The sequence below is a fragment of the Hippoglossus stenolepis genome, chromosome 7 (genome assembly GCF_022539355.2).
Source record: "Hippoglossus stenolepis isolate QCI-W04-F060 chromosome 7, HSTE1.2, whole genome shotgun sequence".
In the NCBI taxonomy this organism is placed as follows: domain Eukaryota; kingdom Metazoa; phylum Chordata; class Actinopteri; order Pleuronectiformes; family Pleuronectidae; genus Hippoglossus; species Hippoglossus stenolepis.
The window spans coordinates 8,455,018-8,476,707 of NC_061489.1; the positions used below are offsets into that span (position 1 = coordinate 8,455,018).

The following is a 21,690-nucleotide window of genomic DNA, read 5'->3' on the forward strand; positions in this document are numbered from 1 at the left end:
CTATATGCTACAGTATGTGTTTGTGTGTGTGTGTGTGTGTGTACTCCTTAGCCCAGCATCAGTGCACGGTCCTGAGGGGCAACAACTGCGGATCCCTCTCTTCTGCTCGGAGGCCTCTTTTGCTCTGGTTGCTTGGCAACCCGCGTGTTTCTGCAGGGAGGGGTTTATTTTGCCCAGGAATGAGGAAAAGATTGGAGCGAGTTGCATGAAATGTGGATGTAGCTGTCAACATGAGATGCTCGCTCAGGCCTCAGCACGCTGATGGCTGGAATCAAGGGATCCTTCAGTGTCTCTTATTGAGATGAATCAATTTCACCCACTCACTCACTCACTTAAATATTTATTTTCTAACATGTGACTAAGGAGAAAGAAAAAAATTATAATTAAGTGCCTTTGTGGTAACGCTTCGGTTTAACATGGAATGCTAGTTGTCTCAATTGATATAAAAAACACCATAGTCAAAGTGTTTATTTTTAATGTTGCTTGTTTTAGCTTTCAATAAATCTATGGAAAAAAAGTTTCTCAATGTTTGAAATTTGCTACTCAAACATCTATATTTGTAGTAGCCTAAAAAACAAATATTTAAGCTTTGCCAGACAGCTACCTATTTTCTACAATGCTACACATCCAGCTAAATGTTATATGTGTTGCTTCATGCTAATTAAACGAAAAAGAAAAAATATCTGCCAAATTTGCTTCCATGGGACTACTACCTCGAAAGAGACGTTGACAGTGAAAAACAACACTTGAAACATTTGTGTTCCAAAAGGTTTGTGTGTTAGTGTAAAAACATGGGGGATATGCAGGCAAGGACCTGGTTCAGCAAATAACAATATTAAGCTCATGAAACACTGCAGGAAAAACAATATTTACAGGAAACACTCCAGACTGGGCTGCCAGCACCACATGAGCAGAGGCCGCTGTAGTGGAAGCTGGTGTAAGCACAATTTCAATCTATGTTTAAGCTTTGATAAAATATCTTATTCCCAAGTCAGTAGCTATAGCTCTCAGGGGAAACTATAGCAGAGCTGATTACATAGAGAGACACTTCTACTAAATTACTTTTAGTTTATTTTGGATGCACACAGGCTAGGATTTGTTTGCGTCGTATTACACTGCATGGCCTACTTAAGTCTGAGGTCAGTTTTCATGTTTGCTGCTGCTACAAAACATTCAGAAGTGACAAGGTTTCAGTGCGGGAGGAAAAAAGTATTTGTTGTTGTCTGAGCCATGTCACAACTGCTGCAGATCTTGAATCATGAACTATGTGGCGAGCCACTGCACTGACGAACGCGACCCTGGTGCGTTGTTGAGTTTGTGTGTGTGTTTGTGAGCACCATGTGCTATTTCCAGCTGGCATATGAACTCAGCAGATGAACCCAGATCAGCTGTTTGTCCTCTAGGGGAGGCGTTCTGACTCATGCGATTGGCTCACAGCTGTGTGTCACACTGCGTATGTATATGTGTGAAAGTATGCCTGTATTTACATGTGAGTCAATCCTATATGTTTGCTCGTGCAAGTACGTGTGAATGTGAGTGTCCACATATATTTGAAACAACAAATCCCAACAAAACATATCTTAAAGAGCATGCCCAGTAAATGCACTCACTGCAGTCGATGCTGCAGCCCCATTCATCTACAGTATATGTGTGTGTGCTGCAGGAGCAGACGTAGTTATAGTAGCAGGCTTTCCCTGTGGAAGCAGGGGTAGTCAGCCTGGACTGCTTTGATTCTTTATTCATCACCTCTCTGTATAATTTATATACTTTATACACTACTGTATGTGGAGAAAGGAAAGAAAAGAGGGGGGAAAAGGTGTAACATTTAATGAGTGGACACCAGGAAGACGACTGAAGTGATGGCTAGAATACTAATTGTGAGAAAGTAATGCATTTTTTTTTTTCATCTGCAGAGATTTTCAGATATAAATCGATTATTGCATTTGCATAATGATTTCAGATAGTCATTATTTTCCAGCCATATTAATATACAAGAGAGTCACCAGGCCTCAGAGGCACCAGGGGTGTGAACTGGTGACACACGTGAGAGTGAGGGAGTGGCAGGAGAAATGGGAAGGAGGTATTGCTCTGCTATGGGAGGATCACCTCTGTTATGGTATGGACATGAAGACTTCCACCTAGAGAAGTAGTGTCTGCATTTTCTTTCTCTCATGTTTATCTCATATTGAGGGTCAGGGGGTCTCGTATTCTGAGGTGATAGTTATTTCTGCTCTGCCTCCATGTTCACCGGTCCTAAGGCTGCTGGCTGGCTTAAAAAAGATCTGCGCTTGTGCATATCTCTATCAACACTGGTGGTGATACACAGGAGCACTTTCCCACCGTGATAATCATTTTACATTCACAAGAAATAGCTTACACTCTTCACCCTTCCACATCTCGTGTTTGTTTTTCTATGCATTTGCTCTCAGGTCACATATATCTGTCTTCCTAGTGTTGATTTAGACTTCCAAATATGATGCACATCTAATTAACATTTATGTGGCTCTCAGTGAGAAGCTGTTTATCATTTTTTTGTGGTTATAAAAAATAACTCCATCCTATTTAACTCAGCTCCTGCTGTATTTACCTACAGTTTAATACGGAGGAATAATTTATTATTTATTGCATTTCCCTCTTGATTGTTGTGGAGTGAAGTGATGTGAAAATTAAATACTCAAATAAAGTAAAAGAGTCTCAAACTTTACGTTTTCATTTTAATATGTACTGTTCATACATATTAATACAGAAGCAGTTTTAATTTTTGGAAACAGCATATACGTATTATGATTTAGAGCGATATTGAAATATTAGATGTATCAACATCTATTTATTTTCAGTTCACATTGACTTGGAGGGATAATAAATAAGTACTCTAATAAAATATACTCTAATAAAATATAAATGCAAATTTCTCATGTCAAGTCAAAAATTTACCAGTGCCGTAAAGACTAGAAAAGCTATGCTGCATGTTTAAAAGATGAATACTGTGTCTAAAATGGACAATTATCAACGATTTATCGGTTATTGGTCGTTCACCTTTTAAGGAACTGTGTTCTAATATCATCAACCAGATTAAATATACGAACATGAAAACAAACCACCACATGCACCTTCTTGTTTTAGTTTTCACGTACTTCATGTACAAATATCATGCATGTGATAATATTACACTATCATTTGTAAGACACAGACTATGGGATATGTGGGTTTGTCCATTGGGAATGTATTCCATTAAGTGATTTTCACTAGTATTGCTGTAGTGTGGAGTGTCTTACCGGTGGGTGGGATGTCAAATTGCTCTGTTTTGCAGCATGTAACAGATTGTCTGTCTATGTCACTCAGCGCAACAGTAGGCTTATATTTTGTCCCATGGCAAGATGCCTCTTGCTCATCCATTGTAGCAAGTGTGTGTGTGTGTGTGTGTGTGTGTGTGTGTGTGTGTGTGTGTGTGTGTGTGTGTGTGTGTGTGTGTGTGTGTGTGTGTGTGTGTGTGTGTGTGTGTGTGTGTTTGGCGACTTTGTTAAGGTGCTACCACACTGTCTGCTCTATGTCAGCATTGCTTCCCTTGGGCATCAGTGTTTTCCTCACAGCTCCACTCGTCTTTAACAACATGGCTCCACAGAGGTGTCAAGACCCTGAATAACAACAGCAGTTGTAATTGTATTTGTATGTGTGATTGTGTTTGAAATGTGTGCATTCACAGAGGGACACAGAGTGTGCTGTTTGTTTTTCTCGTGGCTCTGTGTGCGTGTGTGTGCGTGCATGGATTTGCTTCCTCTCATGCGTTTATTTTGCTGTGTGTGTGCTCATTTTCGAGCAGGCTTGTTCATTAGGTCTGTGGGGAGGAGTGCTTTCTGCTGACTTTGTTTGGTTCAAAGCGTGAGGCTCTTACTGATCAATAGTATCCCGGACCCACCACGTCTATGTGCAGCTGACTGGCTCTCTGCATGGCAGGCGGCCACGGCTTAACAGTGGAAAAGTCGTACATCAATATTGCTTACATCTTTCTAGGTATATTTTGGACACACCCTTAATCAATCATGAATGTGCATGAAATTCAGCTTCTTCACTCTGCATACTCTGAAAACATGAAATAAAATGACATTGCTTGTATCCCCCTGCAGGAAAAGTCATTACGGCATGGTGAACAATCATTATCAGATATTAGAAAGTTGTAACAGCAGCTGTTTTGTCTAGGTGACAGTTTGTAAGTTTCTCTGGCTTTAGGCACTCAAAAAAAGGAAATCATTTATATGTGTAAAAAATTTATTGCTTTTTTTTTTGCTTTTTTGTTCCTTGGGGGGTAAAAAGCCATTTGAACTTTTCACAGATCACTAACGATAACAACATTTTGTCCTTTTTCGGCTAAGGCTGACCAGCAGGCCTCCTCTACACAGTGGTAGTAGATATAAAAACATCAGCACGGGCTAATCTGCGTCTGTCTTCTGCTCAGGTCTGGATGACTGTCTCCAGCAGTACGTGAAGAGTTTCGAGCGGGAGCAGATGGGGGGCGAGCAGCTGCTGCACATCACCCACCAGGAGCTGGAGGAGCTGGGCGTCACCAGAATAGGACATCAGGAGCTCATCCTGGAAGCTGTCGACCTCCTCTGTGCCCTGGTTAGTCAGCTTCTGCTACTGACTCACATCATGTCCCTCAATCTGTGATGAGGGCAAAGTGCTGTATGACGGCCATGAGCTACACCTAAGGAAGCCCAAAACTGACAAAATGTAGTCAAGAGTTTTTCCCAACAAGTCGAGAATATGGGCTAACTGATGGCTTCGATGGATAATGCTTTAGTTAGCATTAGCTTGCTAACATAGTTTGCATTACCTAGCTGGCTAAAATGTTTAAGCTGGAGCTACAGCTGCAAACAGTTAGCTTGTGCTGTTTTAGCTCGCGATAGCCTACCTGAAAAAAGGCTGTACGTTTTAATTTATTTTTCAAAATCAAAAGCTTTTCTCCAATTGGAAGTTAAAGAAAAGGTTTAGTTCTTTTTGCACTCAATTTTTACAATTAAACAAAAATAATTGTTTATTGATTTAAACATTTTTGATGTATCTGATACATTTTCACAGCCTTACATAGATTTAGGGGCTAAAACTCTCCTGCCGCTAATGCAAAGAAAACACAGCATTGTAGCACTATTTCCAAAAATCATTGTAAACTCATAATACTCCAACATGTATCGTATCCAATGTGACCAAGTACTAAACCTCAGTGCTTTTGTGATTTGAGTGGAGATGATTCCATATCAAAAACTTTACAGTACAGGAGGTTGGTGGAAAATTGTCCATGCAAGCAATTAATTCTAGTATAATTGATGCAAAAAGTGGATTTGGTCATTTATTTAAACTCTGATATTTTTTGACACATGGATTTGCTTTAATAACCAAAAGTACTTGCTCTCTGAAATGGAGGAGTCTAATTAGCTGCACCATCCACTTATTTTTAACCCTCCTTTCTCAGATATAATCTGGTTTGCAGATATTAAATACGACTCAATATTACAAATACATCTTTTGAATAAACCGTGTAAATTTAATGTCCTGAACAGTAAATAGTATAAAACAGAGAAAATATAAGAGTGCATTGAATGTTGCCTGCATGTTTCCTGCTAGTTGTGGCTAATTTGAAAAATCTAGATCTTGCCAAATGTAGTTTGTAAGTTAGCGCTGCTGCTTGTCTTTGCACAATATTTGACATCTGAGAACATGCTGACTTCTCTTGTTAAATAGAACAAGTTTTCTGTGGAAAATATTTAGTGGTATTGGTGCCGAAACTGTTTAGCCATAAGTCTGTTACATGAATTATCAGATTAGTGATTTAAAAATAGGCTATAATTTATGCTGTGCCGGTGTGAATTACATTAACCAAATTTTATTAAACTTTCTAAGAATATGTTGTGTCATACAACCTCTGAGGAAATTCTCTTCTAGGCAGAAAGATTTATTTATTGTTTGTTGTTTATTTTCCTCAACCAGTTATTGATATTGGCTTAAAAGATGGCGAGAAACATCCTCTATCATTTGGGCCTCGCGTTGTGTGCACTGCCTCGGTCACTGCTGACTGTATGTGCAGTGGCCCTGCTCAGGATTAGGGAATTAGGGAGAATTAGGTGCTACTCTCCCAGAGAGAGAAAGCGGGTGAGATCAAGCGGGACTGAGAGAGAGAGAGAGAGAGAGAGAGAGAGAGAGAGAGAGAGAGAGAGAGAGAGAGAGAGAGAGAGGGTCTGTAGGAAGAGTATGCAGGATGCACCTTATCTCCCAGGCACACATGGCTGGATTAGTTGGGGTTTGAATGTGTGTCCGTGTATGTGCATGTGTGTGTGTGTGTGTGTACGTGTATGTGTATGCATGCTTGTGTGTGCGCTAATCAGCACCTCTTCTCATTCAAATGTTCCAGCATGGGAATGAGTGTCCCAGAGCAACAATCACCATATGTCCTGGAACTGGCACACACACACAGACACACACACACACACACACACACACACACACACACACACACACACACCACACACACACACACACTTAGTGGTGCCAGGTAGACAAGATGAATCACCAAAGCTACCGCTGTGAGTAGGTTTAAGGGATAATACCAGTTTATTACAACTCAGGTCTGACTTTTCGGAGTTTCAGCTTTAATTCCTATCAGATTTGATAACACTGTATGTTAATTACAGAGATCAGGGGACACACTGACATCTGGGGGAGAAACATGAGCAGTCAAACAATCAGATTGGTTTTAAACAAAGCCCCAGGTTAGCCAAATTTATCACCAGCCGTGACAGCTGTGGCTGGTATTGTTTTCACACTGTGTGCGTGTGTGTGTGTGTGTGTGTGTGTGTGTGTGTGTCCATGTCCTGGAGACACCTTCTCTAGCGGTAACTACCATAGAGACGGTTTTGAGTGCTTTGGCAGATGTTTGTATATCTGCCAAGGACTTTGTCGTAATGCAGTCACAAAACTTTACAGGGAAAATCAAAATAAAGGCAGAGTTTACAAATGGATGAGGTCCGACCCATGAGTAGTGAATTCTGAGGTGATAATATAGTAATGACCCCCAAGTACTCATGGGTCAGAATGTTAGATGGCCTTGTGGCTGGTGTGATCCTATCACAAAAGAACTTGAAGATGGGCTGTAAAAATATTCCCCAAATATTGCTTGTTACAATACCCCAATCAAATTCACTGTTCAATTTAAACCCATCCGGTAGCCGAGACGTCTCACACAACTGCATTAACGGACAAAATTTAATGCAAAAGCTGCAACATGAATGCAAACTGACAACAACACAACAAAACCCACATAACGGAAACAGAATCGCAATGGAAGTGAGCGAGGATATATTGTTGGTGAGGAACATAGTTTTGCAAGGACTTAACATTGACTTAATGCAGTCAAGTAAGCCGTCGTTTGTGAAAACCTGGACAAGCCAGTCTCCGCTTAAAATGTGTCAACATCAATTGTTTAGGTTTCAGTTGTGCGGCTTTTGCAGTTGTGTTGTGGCTTTTAGTTAAGTTATGGCTTTTCCAGTTGTGTCGTTTTTGCATCCGTGTTTTCCATTAGTGCCACCATACATAGTTCACACATACAGTTTTCCAGTGCAAAAAGAGATTAGTACAAAAATTCTTGTTATGCTCACCTGCAGTTGGCTGAAGTGCAACTTTTCTGATTGTGCCACTGCTGATTTCTTGGCCGATTGGTATCTCTGTAATAATATTGCCATTTTCCCAGATATCATCAAGTTGTCATAACATAAAATCATTGTTTAAATAGATCTGAACTGGACATATCTCTGTCCAACCAGCAGACTCAGAATATTTAGATTATGAAGGAAGATTCACTGTCGTCAGCAACATCATAAGCAAAGCAAAACCCTGATCACTTGGCTCAACCATTTTGACGCTGGTCGTCCTGCAGTAAAAACAGTGGCACTTCCATAGCCTTGGATCAATGCAACTGTCAAGCGCTGACTGGGCTTTACTGTAAATGTGGAAGTCCCCTCTTTTATGTCTATGCAATTAAGTTTTTGCCCTGAGCATCTATGCTAAGTAGGTTTCTAAGTATGCAGGGAATTTTCTGCAAGATTCTGAGAAATGAGCGAAACATAAAATAATAAAGTGACTGCTCGTCCTAATATCTGAATTGAAAGAAACCAATGAATAGCATAGATTTCATAATATTTTCAAGGGATAGTTCACAAAAAACGAAATTTCAATCTACTCACCACTATGCCGACGGAGGACTGGGTGAAGTATTTTAGTCCACAAAACACTTATGAAGTTTCAGGGGTAGACAGCGTTGCAAGTAAATGGCGACCACTTCTTCAAACTTAAAAAAACGACAGAAAAAAATAAATAAAATGCCTCCATACTGCTCCTGTGGTGTCATCCAAGTGTCCGTGAGCTGTAACGTTCAAATTCGACTCAAAACGGCTTAATTTACAATGTGTTCTTAGCCTAAATGTCTTTTATCCTCCTAGACAGGAGCCGCGTGTGCATTCACACACACACACACACCGCACAAGCTCTTGCCCAAGGGGTTTGAGAAGAGATCAGCAAATTTCTTTTCTTCTATCAAAACATTACAAAATCATGAGCAAACCTGATCAATTACTTTGTGTATTTTATTTTTAAATGTTGTTAAAGTAAGACAATGTATTTATTGACTTTAGAGATCTTTTCCTATCCAGAAGGTTGTATTTATCTTGCTTTGTAAACAATCACACAATATAATTTTTTTTCCAGTACCCTCTATGTCGGCTGATGAGGTTTAGTTTTAGTTGAGTCTAATAAAACTCTCCATCTCCAATTTCTAAACCTTTCTTTTCTTCTTCCGCGCCAGAAGAAGAAATGAGGAACAGCATCATTCTCTCATGAAACTGGACAGAGTTGAGATGAAGGTTAACAGTCTGTCACGGCCAAATCACAGACAAAAACAGTCATATGAATTTACAGTTTTTAATATATTTGATTCATATGTTTGGATTTTAAAGAGCACCTGTAAGATATTCTGACTCTACACCAAAACGTCTTGCAAACAACTTCAGTCTTAACATTTTCTCAGAGCCCTTAACATATCTTGGCATGATCATTAATAATAATTAGGTAGATTTATTATGTTGTAAGACCCAATTCCTCTTGTGACTCATGCCTTCCTGTCCTCCTCTAAGTCTTTCACACATGACTCAGCTCTCTGTGTTTGTTCCTTTTCAATGCTACCCTGTGTGACTCCAAATTAAAATCCTGTTGGCCATAATTTATATATATTGTCCTTTTCATCCTCATTTGAACATCTGAGCTCATTAGACAGGACTCCTCAGATGAAAGCTGAGACGAAAGATGAATATTTTCCCGTTATTGTCTCCACGTCACTCAATGTATTTCCTTTGCCTGAAGACTCTTGTTTGATCTGCTGGTGTGGGCACATATATTTATACTGTATGTAATTTTAGTCTTTCTTTCTCTCCCCTGTTTTCTTTCATGACAGTGCTTTCATGGTCTTCCTATCTGTTGATTTCTCAAGGGAAACACTTCATCAATTACAACCCTTTGTTTAAAACATTCATAGAAAAATGGTCTTTATAGGCGCGTCACAGCTTGATCAGCTTCATCATTTGTTCAGTTTTTAAGCAGCATCCTCTAATAGATTTAAGATTTTTCCTGAAATCAAGGGGAACTTGTTTCATTATTAATCTAGTGTTCAATTGTAGAAAAATATTAGTTGTATAATTTAGTTTGGGTAAATAAGAAAAACCTGTGATAATAATTGAATATCCTCTCAACTGACTGACTTTGCCATTGAACCCAGATCCTTCAAGATGAAAGTGACGCACATACAATCAATATTCTCTTGATTGATGGAGGTAATATATACTCCCTTTAGTTGCCTCCGTAAGCTTATGTTCAACAACAGTGAATGTGAATTTACTGTGGAAATATACTGATTCATATTTTAATTTTGAAACTAAAGTATGGTTCAAAAACAATCTTTGAGTGTAATTCTGTTGACAATAGTAGAAATATTAGCACAGAGAAGGGACCACTCCACACATGGCTGCTATGGCAACCACATCGACATGAAGATGGAGTTCGGGGGGGGGTTGTTGCTCTAATGGCATTGCCCTCTTACTGTATTGATTTGGCACACACAAAAGCGCACATATGCACGCGCTGCTCAAATTATTTCTCCGTATTTCTCCCTCTCTTTCTCTCTACACACACACACACACAGTCGACACAGGGCATTATTCCCCCGCTTCATCTCAGCACTGCGTCCCCTGGAAGGAGCCGCATGCAGCTCTAGATCGAATCATAGGACCGCCTAATTACAGCTGTGAAAACATGTGTGCTCCAAGTTCATGTGTACATCTATGTTCACACAGAATACTGAAGATTAAACAGAACACAGTGTATGCATGACCCAGTTTCAGTGAGATGCATAGCTGGGTGCCATCTCCTCCGCTCTCTCCCTCTTGTCTTCTGCCTCTTTAGTTCCACAATTCCCTCATTTCTCTCTCCTTCCTCCCCCCTCTCTCTCTCGCGCGCTCTCTGCTGCCACCACTGTGAAACCCTCTCTCCTTTGTAGTCACTGTGGTCGTGACTGTGTAGAATAGATCTAGAGGCAGAGGGGGAATAGATACGTCTAGCTCCGCCTGTGCATCTGACTATACAAGGATATCTGTGTGTGTGTGTGTGTGTGTGTGTGTGTGTGTGTGTGTGTGTAGCCTTTGTGTCAGCAGGAATCAGACTCTGTCAGGGAGGACATGACTGGAGGTGCTGTGGGACACTGAGTGCAATGTGGCTCAGTGGGTCTGTGTGTGTGTGTGTGTGTGTGTGTGTTTTGTGTGCGTGCATGTGCGTGCAAAGAGTGGCTGTTTTATGAAAATGCTTGTGGTTATGCAGAGATAGTAATTTTAGTTTCAGTTCATTCCACTGATTCAGTTACTATGATGCAATTCCAGAAAGGCTGTAAGATCAGTATTCAAAATGATTTGAGAAAAATCTTTTTTTACAATGTTTACCTTCTAAAATATATATTGACATGGTCTCACATTATTTGTCCGATCTTCGTCAATACCGAAAATATTTTTTAATAAGAAACATTAACAGTTGGAAACTGATCAATGTTTCAATATTCAATAGCTTGGACACATTTGTCTCTAATTATATAGAAGATCAACACCCCTCTCATGTCTGTGCATAAAGTTTGGAGCTAAGGAGTCAGTAGGATTAGGCTCAGCACAAAAACTGGAAGTAGAGGGTGATAGCCAGAGTTAGTTCAATCATAGTTAAAAACAATCTCTACCAGCACCTTTAAGAGCTCATTTATTAACACATTGTGTTGTGCTGGATATATCCTACAGAAATTTTTACTTTTCTCTGGGTTTTACAGGGGAGGTATATGGTGCTGCTTGGTATTAGCATCATTTTACACCTGTTTAAAACTAATTTATGATGCATTTAAAGAAGAAAAGACACATAACCATTGCCCACATACTTCCATGCGTCCTTTATATCGGCGTGGTCCTCCATAATTCCTTTGCCAACCTCCAGCTCACATTTAATGTCAGTCCACCCTCCTCTCAGCTTTTCTGCAGTAACTGTTTGTCCCTGTGCCTGGACGAAGTAACAACATATAGATGCCGGTGGATTCTTACCAATTTGAAGTCTCTCCACAAAAAGTTCTGCCATTGTTGAATTCTTCCTAGTGTCCTATGATAGTTTTGCTGAAGCACAGCCCCCCACAATTTTCAGTGGTGCTGCTCCATTTCGCCTGTTTCGAGCTTTAATAAGATGTGTACAATAACGTCTGTACGTTATAAAATAATTTTAAACATTTTTACTATTTCTTTAATCTTAAATCTTTCCAATATATCACAAGTAACTTCGAACCACTGATGTGGAAGAACATCAGACGAATCTGTACCTAATAACTGTAATTCTGCTTCTAATATGAATCCTTCTTTGTTTGTCTTCCAGAACTACGGCCTGGAGACAGAGAACCTCCGGACGTTGTCCCACAAGCTGAACGCTTCGGCGAAGAACCTTCAGAACTTCATCCTGGGCCGGCGGAGGGGCGGACACTATGATGGACGAGCTTCCCGAAGGCTACCCAATGATTTCCTAACCTCAGTGGTGGATCTGATTGGAGCAGCCAAGAACCTTCTAGCCTGGCTTGACAGGTATGGAGTCACACATCAGTACTAAACATATATCTGGACTTTTAATGAATGACTAACCATCATCCAATATGGACGATAACAAAAATGTAAATATGTAAACTCTATGCTACTGTACAACTACAACAGTTCTTTTTTTCAACTTGACCTGGTCTTTGTCTTTGTGCACCTAGTATAAAACAGAAAAAAAGCACAAAGACTTGGACAGAACAATTGGGAACTCAACTGTTGCAAAGTGGGGTTAACTGTTTCCTGTTATGCACTATACAGTGATGCGATAACAGAGAGTGGACACAATAACAGGAAACCATAAAATCCCCCTGTCACATAACAATACAATAACACAACAGGATATATACACAACATGAGAAAAGTTTGTATCGTCACCGTTCCTATATTGTGTGTCCAACATCCTCGTCCTACGTGGATAAAGAAAACAAGTGTGATTTCCCATTCTGAGGAGCCTTTGATGACAAACAGTAACCAAATTTAGAATAAGATGATAAGCAGACAGAGGCATCTGTCAGATTATAAACTCTTTTTTTTGTCTGTTTCAGGTCTCCATTCGCCAGTGTGACAGAGTATTCATTACTGAAGAACAACATCGTGCAGCTCTGCCTAGAATTAACTACAATTGTACAACAGGTGCTTACACACACATACAGTACAGCATCAAACACACGTGATGCATGCATCTTACACTCCATCGTGCCCATATTCATTACACCCATCTAATAAAGGTCAGGGTTTGATGTGACAGGACAAAACTAAAGTAGGTTTGGAGTGGAAACGTCAATACGGCTGCAGCTTGCTCTGGTGTGCCGCTCATTTCTATAGATTTGACTATGAGTGGAGCATATGTCCACTGCCACAGGCTGTTTGCAGCATGGCCGAGGGGACGAGTGGCTCTCAGTAACAGCCTCAGGCAGTGTACTCATTGACTCACTGACTCTCGTCCGCCGCTTAACTTAGGGGCTCTGATGGAGAATGAACGAGGGGTCTCTTATCACTTCATTTCCTGTCCTCCTTCTACCCTCTCTCTCTCTAGCACACTCCCTCATGTTAATTCGCTACAGTGACACACACAGTTGCTAAAAAAACAAAACTGGAGGTGCACACACACGCTAATACTGTAGAAATCTCATTGTTTGGACAGAAACTATGCCTGCTGTCCTGGACCTCATCCATGTCCTCCCTGTAAGAGCCTGCTTAGAGTGTGTGTTGTGAGTGTGTTTGTGTGTGTGCCCAGAGTGAATCCTGGAGCTGAGCAGATAACACCCATCCCCTCTTACAAGGGCCATAGGAGAGCGAAGAGAAAGGGGCCACCGTAGGGCCACAATGGGCCAAATGAACTTGAGGCTGCCAGGGTGCAGCGAGACAGACAAAGGTGGCAGCGCTGCCCGCACTAATGCATCAAACAGACAAATTAACTGCTACCATGCACATCTGGCAGATTCAGCGGGCTGCTTTCCCAGGAATAGATTAACTATCAGCTATCGTTAAATAACAATCTGTCATGTTCAAATAATGTCATTTCTGAATCCCAAGGAGGCTTATGAATCTCCACACAGAAGAGTCACTCCAAGAAATGGTGAATCCAATGTATTAGCCTGCCTGGATTATAAAGTACCAGACATAATGTGGAGAGTTAGAAATAAAACAGCTGACTGCCGATGTTCTCCAGTGGAGAAGAAGTCATCCATCTCTGATTTCTCTTATTCCCTTCTTTCTGCACTGTTACAGTATATTTGGAGGAAGGAGATATTTGAGCCTCTGTGCGGATGTCCACATTGATGCGTTCTCCTTCTTATATTTCTTCTTCTTTCATTTTGCAGGATTGCACAGTGTACGAGACAGAGAATAAGATTCTCCACGTGGTAAGTTTCTGTTTTCAAATATCAAACTCTTTTTCGAAACATCAATACTTATTGAATATTGGTTTATGTCGGACAAAATAAAACAGCCCAGTGTATGCATAGTTTAATTTCCTAGATTTCACAGTTCCACTGCACAGAATCAAAGGTCTGAGGTTCGACATTAGCTAAGCTAACTAGCGAGAGGATGATTTCAATCTTCTCGTCGTAGCCAGAAAGCAAACCAAATGTAGAGCCATTACTTCAGTGAAATGTTATCACTTCTGGGTGACATACTGGTTTTGCCATTTTGCTCTGTTAGCAGTTGCAATGATTTTGCTTGTGAAACAAAATGGCATGTGTTCAAAAACAAACAGCAGAAATAGACAGCTGAACGATTTGTGTGGCTGCCTGTGTATGTTTGTGTTTTCTGCATGGGTGTGTGTGTGTATGTGCATGTTAGAGTACTGTGATTTTTATAGGAATTTGTGGCACAGGATTGTGAATGTCCAGCCTGAGGCCTTTTGCAAGCTCCATTTTATTGTGTGTGTGTGTGTGTGTGTGTGTGTGTGTGTGTGTGTGTGTGTGTGTGTGTGTGTGTGTGTGTGTGGGGCGGGCGCGCATGTGTGACAGAAAACTGTCTGTGTCCTTGTGTGAAAGCGAGTGAGCAGCTAGTGTTTGATCTGGGCTGACAGTTGGATTGGGACACTTCCTGCTGTCATTCAAGGTCAGGTGGAGAAAACCAAATAACACGGTGGCAGGGGGAGTTCACAGTCAAATATTTTAGCATTTTATGCCAAGGAACATACTAATGTTGAGGTGTTTACATATCTATGACATATTTCTATCAACAAAACTAATCACAAGACTGTATTTGAGAGGTTGGTCTCTGCAAATTGTGATGCAGCCCCTGTCGGGATTATCCCCCCCCCCTTCAGTGATTTGGTTGCGGTCATTACTTCTGTTGTTAAAGGCCTGCTAATGACACAGGACAGTGACATTGGGCTACTTCAAATATTTAGATGGCACACATGCACTCAGACAAACACACAAACACAAACACACACACACACACTCACACACACACACACACACACACACACACACACACACACACACACACACACACACACACACACACACACACACACACACACACAGTTTCTTGTTTATCCATCTGTGTACCTGTGCACAAAATTATACATGTTTCCTGGAGATGTACTTTAACCTAAATCATAATAACTACTTACCCTTACCTTAAACTAATCCAACCCTTAATTTACCCCAGCCTTAATTTAACCCTAGATATACCCCAATTTTAATCAAACCCTATATTTACCCTACCTTTAATCTAACGCCAGATTTACCCTAACTTTAAGCTAACCCTAGGTACACCCAACCTTTATCTAATCCTAGGTTTAGCCTAATTTTAATCTAACCCTATATTTACATCAATTTTCATCTAACCCTAAATATTTACCTCCAAGTTTAATCTTACCCTAGATTTAGCCTCACTTTGATCTAACCTTAAACATGTCCTCACTTAAAAATGTAGTTACATCATTATTATTAGAGACTTTCCTTTTGTCCACTTAAATGTAAACTCAAAGAGATTTAGGTCTCCACATCATAAGAAATACCTGGACCACACATGCACAGCGGCACTTGCATGTGCCTGCATGCACACGCACACGCACACACACACACACACACACACACACACACACACACACACACACACACACACACACACACACACACACACACACACACACACAAACACACACACCCTGGGTGCCAGACTAAAGGCTACACATGACTAAGTCTGTTATGTGTGGGAGGTTTATGTGTGAAATAGGGAGACAGCGTGAAGGGAGAAAGGGAGAGAGGGAGAGAGGGAAGAAGAGGTGTTTGCTTTTAGATGCTGCTTCCTTTGTGATCGTTGTTTACTATGCATTTTAGAAATTAATAAAGTGGAGGGGAAGTGACACAGCCACTCACGGGACACACATGGTGATAAAATAAATGCAGAACACAGAGTATTGTTTTATAACGTTTACATAAGAACTGTAGTTTTTTAAATGTCTGATAAGTCCCATGTGTCATCTTAATGATGACACAAGAGGAAGAAGAGGCAGATCCAGTAGATGGCGGTAATGTGCCTTGACGTTGGTTGCCACCCGCCAATAACCCGAAAAAGAAGAAGAAGAAAGTGCCAACATTAGAAAGAACTATTTGAAGTTGCATCACACGACCACAAGTATGTATATAGACATTTCCATTTGCTACGCTAAGCTAACCATCTCCTGGCTATAGGTTCATATTTAAAGTACAGCTGTAAGAGTACATCCACCTCTATGTCTTGGCATAAAGATGAATAATGTCATTATATTTCCCTAAATGTCCAATTATATATTATTCAGTTATGTATTTATGGTTTGTGATCCATACAGACTTTTATGTGAGAGTCTCTCAGCCACTGTGCCCCCATTGTACATCCAGCATGGGGTTCAGAGACCGTTTAATGCTCTGCTGTACTGTAGTGGTAGTTGTACGTTCGTCAGCTTCTGCTCAATAATGCAAAACCCACTGCTACTCTGCACTCCTCTAGACTACGGCCTGCAGCAATCAGATGGACAGGGACAACTGTGTGTGTGTGTGTGTGTGTGAGAGAAAGACAGAGAGAGAGAGAGAGAGAGACAGTAGAGAGATGATGAAGAAGACCGATAAGATATGAGCATGTGTGAGTCTGTGTGTCTGATGGAGCGTGAAGTGTATGTGAGTGTGTGTGTTTTTATGTGCATGCATGCATAAGGATGAGGAGAATTACATAAGACTGTCCTAGTTGTGTGTTTCCCTTTCCCTTGTGTTCTCCCCCCTTTCCTCCCGGACTCTCCCTCCCACCTCCCTGCTTTTCGAGTTCCCTCCTCCACTCCCCTTCTCCCTCCACCTCTGTCCATCCTCCTCTGTGTCTCAGTTCAGGTATATTTTTGCCACGGTGTGTATACACTCATGCATGCGGAGACAAATAATTACGCAATTGTGCTTAGAGTGTGTGTTAGCATTTGAATGCGTGTGCAACCGAGAGAAGGTGTCAGTCCATGGGGAAGAAAGCGTGAGGGAGAATGAGAATGAGAGAGGTGGTGGATGTGGGGGATGGAGGGGGTTGTGTGCACCCAGAGCTTAATCCATTTGGCATTGTACTATGTCTGGCTTTCTGTTTCACTGCTTTCAAATCTCACGCCAGCCAGCCACATAAGTTAACTTCCCTATAATCTGCGCTCTGATTCTCCAGCAGGCTGCCTGATCAAGGCTGGGTGTGTCACAGCTGGAGGAGCTGAGTTGAGACTCTCTGGGCCTTTTTGTCTCTCGGCCTCAATTTAGTCCCAGGTCAAGACTATTAGTCTGATGATCAAAGCGGGACACAAGCAGAGCCACAACATTGTCGCTCGCTGTAGTTTCCAGCTGGGCACTTCACATGCTACTTACAACTGTATTGGCCAGATTAAAAATATATTGCTTTTTGTTAAATATTTTTTTTCTTCTCTTTTCAAATGAAAGCTCAAGTTTTTGTTTGGTGTCTGTGCATAACATTCACAGTTCTGGGTATCCCATTACATAATGAGTACACTTTGACATAATAGTACTGAATAAACAGAATAAGCAGCGGAACATTCAAATAACTGACCCAGAAAAGGGTGGGCGTGTGTGTGTGTGTGTGTGTGTGTGTGTGTGTGTGTGTGTGTGTGTGTATGGGGTCCTAAATCTGTTGACACTAACATCATAGTGACTTGTCATCTTTATGGAGACAAAAAAGCAAGTCCCTAATAATATAAATTATTAAATTTCAAGGTGAATATTTGGGTTAGGTTAAGGTTAGACTTAGGTTTTGGTTAGTGTGGGAGTCAGGATAAGGCAAGTATAACAATGGTTAAGGTTATAGAGTAAGTTTCCAGGAAATCGATGTAAGTCAATGTAATTTCCCCTGAAGCCATGGTTTTGTGTGTGTGTGTGTGTGTGTGTGTGTGTGTGTGTGTGTGTGTGTGTGTGTGTGTGTGTGTGTGTGTGTGTGTGTGTGTGCGTGTGTGTGTGTGTGAGTAAGATCTCCTCTGGTTATTTCATAACTATAATCCGGTAATTGCTCATTAGGATTGAGATGAGAAGATTAGTATGTGCAGGGTTCCTCACTGTCATGCAGCTTGTGTGAATGTAGAGAATAAACTGTATGTACTCTTCCATGTACGCCTGTTACATTCCAGCGAGTGTGTGTTTGCATGCACGTATGCACTAAGTAGTGTTGCAGTGAGGCAGGATAACCAAGGTAACGGTCTCTGTAAAACCCACTGCAGTCAGTCAGCCAAGATCAGAAGGCAGAGATGTTGCTGATGATAAATTAACTTGCATGCGTGACCAAGCAGACAAACAGCCATGGTTTATTTAGAACAAAGGTAAGGTGAAGTCATGCTTTTCATTTGGCGTTTGTGCTTGGATGCACTCGAATGCAGTAATATGTATTAGAAATGTAAGTGCAGTGTAAAAAAAAAAGAAAGAAATCACAACACAGAAAAATCCATCCAGTCTGATTTAATTTAGTTGATGTGATGGAAAAAAATTGCCTCTATCTTCCAATTGAAAAAATACAGATAACAACAAATGAGATCTGTGCTCTGTAATTTAGTTGTTAGAAAATGTCATCTGGGCACCTCGGGTTGTGTTTGGTATCAGCGGTGTGTTGTTCAGTCTGTGACGGTGTCTTGTGGGCATGCCCATGGACAGCCTGTGACAGGAAACAGTTTGTGTGCTGGCGTGATGGAGGTGGCGATGTGGAACTGTCTGATGAAATGATTTCTGTTTCACCTCCTCCAGCTAGGTCACAGCATCCCCCGCGGACCAAAACCAATCTCAATAACTTTCTGCCTTTTTCTTTTTGTCTCTCTCTCTCTCTCTCTCTCTCTCTCTCTCTCTCTCTCTCTCTCTCTCTTTTCCTGTCATTCCCCCTCTGCTCTCTTTACTTCCAGTGTAAGACCTTAGCAGGGATATGTGACCACATCATCTCTCTGTCATCTGACTCTCTGGTCTCTCAGTCTGCCCATCTGGAGGTGGTCCACCTCACCAGCATCATGCCCAGTGAAGGCCTGGTAAGGTCACGCGCAAACATTTACACCAAGGTTGTTATTAAAGCTGCACTAATTCATATTTTTATTTTAAGAATCAATTATATTACAAAGGGGGTCATTTATATTGATGAACCCAAAAATAATGACCACCCAGCTCTGTTGTACCTCTCAGATCTATGAGGATTTTAGCAATTTTTTTTATCTTATTGATGGTGACTGACAGAATGACAAATTAATGCTAATATTGGTCAGTGCTATCTGAATGAGTAAATTAGCCACATTTTGCTATCAAAACAGCTTTAATATATCATGTGTTGTTTGTATATTGTGTGTTCAGCTTCCACCGTCCACTCTCTGAAACAATCACCTAATGCTTTCATCCATGTTCTAGGGAAATGTTTAAGTCTTGTAATATCAAGTCTCCTGGGGAGAATTACAATGGAAGTCACAAGTCTTCTCAATAAGCACTTGAAAGTTAATTGGACAATTTCTCACAGAGTTACAATATTTGCCTTTTCAAGCTGCTAATAGTGTTTTCACATACCTGCATCCAAGTCTCCTCAATGCACAGCACTAATAATTAAATATTTAAGTTGTGTGAATATGCACTGCCGGCCTTTTGCTGTCTTAGTTAATTATTTACTTTACCAGCTCAGAACTAGTGACCGGAATGTTTTCGGTTTTCAGTCTCAAACCAAATCCAGTCTTTATTGAGTCAGGTGGTAAAAGAAAGGAAACATAGTAAATAATCTGTGATTTAAAAAAAACGTGAATACAGACATGAGGGGTCACTGAATGGTTTGATGGCTATAATAATAATAATAATAATAATAATAATAATAATAATAATAATAATAATAATAATAATAATAATAATATAATAGACTCATAATCATACAGCTCAGTTTTACAACTAATATTAGTATTTGACTAATCCACTTCACCACCATCATAAAAATGCCAAACGTTTGATATATCTTTTGGGAATATGGTGTAAAATCATATAGTTGAGTTCCAGAAACTGAATTAGAGTCATAGTCAAGGAGGACTGAAGCGGCACTGGAGGCTAAGGTGGCTCAAAACACTTCACCTTGGTATTTCTTTAAATTTGTCATTCAGTTTATCAAGCCTTACCACTGTTGAGTTTTCTGACCTAGAGTCTCTGGCCCACACAGAAAGAGTCACAAATACACACATAGATGCAAAAATAAAGATATCATGCATTTGTATTTGTACTCTGTATAATACTGAATCCCTCTGCTTGTGTTACAGGGGATGTATATCAAATCGACATATGACGGACTCCACGTCATCACCGGAACAACAGAGAATGTGAGTTTTTGTTTCAGTCAGTCGGAAGCTCGACACTTGACACAGCCACAATTTAGGGTCTCAAATTCCACTATATCAATGAACGTACGAGTCAGCATCTCCTAAATGTGCTGCCATTGTCCTCAAATCTCTGCCTCTGCAGTCTCCAGCCGACCAGTGTAAGAAGATCCACGCAGGGGATGAGGTGATCCAAGTCAACCACCAGACAGTGGTGAGTTAAACAGCTTCCAGGCGTAACACTGTTGCCATGGAGAATCACAGGAAATGTTCTCCAATTCTGTGCTATGTTGAGGAACTGTCAAGGTACATGATGTCTGACTGCTACCACCACCATGGTGCTTCCTGTCCTGTGCCTGTGTCAGTATGTAGGCTAATTAGGCCTTGCTGTGGGAGCAGATTATAGAAACGATTGTGACAAGACCTTTGTTCCGTCCACCATGATTGTCAGCGAACTCTTTCTGGAATTTGTTTCCACTGTCGAAAGAGAAAACCCCTGAAGGAGGCGTCTGGTTTGAAATGTGAACTCATGTTCCACTTTCAGACTTGAATAAGTTGTGTTTCTGCCTTCAACTCGTCACATCAGAGGCGCGCAAAGAAAAAAAAATTGGGCAGCAATTTTAAATGGAACGATGGGTTGTGGGAGCATGTGACTGAGCGCACTGTGCTGTCAGCTCTGGCACAAACAATTTGCTTCAGCGTTTTATTTTTTTTAGATTTCTTAGCTGGGGGAAAAAAAGGTTTGTGTCTGTGTGTAGACGTCTCCTGTGTGCTTTTCCCGTAAGTATTTCCTCGTACGTCTCGATAGGTGCTGCTCATGTGAAAGCGTGCGATGCAGGCACCGGAGAGTGGTGTTGATTGACGCGTGAGGAAGCTGCATGTTATCTCTGCCCCCCCTCTCGCTCCCTCCACGAGGTGACTGTGCAGATCGCACCCTGCCAGGCTCTCAGCTCCAACCCCTCATTACTCCCTCAGCTAGATCCTCAGCACTCTGATCCCTCACTCTGGGGGAGGAGATAAGCACGGGGGAGACGAAGGTGTGTGAGTGTGTCTCTTGATGGGGAAAGGGGTGTAAAGCAGTCAGGGGATGCTGAGATGAGGCAGAGCTGGGAGAGGAGGAGGAAGTAAAGAGGGACTTGGGGAGAAGAGGAAGAGGATGAAAAGAAACGGAGGGAGAACAGCAGAAGTCAGTACAGTTTTGTCTTC

At 41.1% G+C, this 21,690-nt stretch overlaps 1 protein-coding gene across 6 annotated transcripts in view; it reads left to right on the forward strand.

Moving 5' to 3' along the window:
• si:ch211-26b3.4 (connector enhancer of kinase suppressor of ras 2) overlaps positions 1-21,690 on the forward strand; it is a 59,375-nt gene that overhangs the window by 9,577 nt on the left and 28,108 nt on the right. For all 6 annotated transcript variants that reach the window (XM_035162331.2, XM_035162326.2, XM_035162329.2 and 3 more), the window contains exons 2-8: positions 4,454-4,617; positions 11,986-12,188; positions 12,743-12,830; positions 14,021-14,062; positions 19,057-19,176; positions 20,428-20,487; positions 20,630-20,698. In XM_035162331.2, coding sequence (XP_035018222.1) covers positions 4,454-4,617; positions 11,986-12,188; positions 12,743-12,830; positions 14,021-14,062; positions 19,057-19,176; positions 20,428-20,487; positions 20,630-20,698 — 746 coding nt within the window. The remainder of the gene's footprint in view (positions 1-4,453; positions 4,618-11,985; positions 12,189-12,742; positions 12,831-14,020; positions 14,063-19,056; positions 19,177-20,427; positions 20,488-20,629; positions 20,699-21,690) is intronic.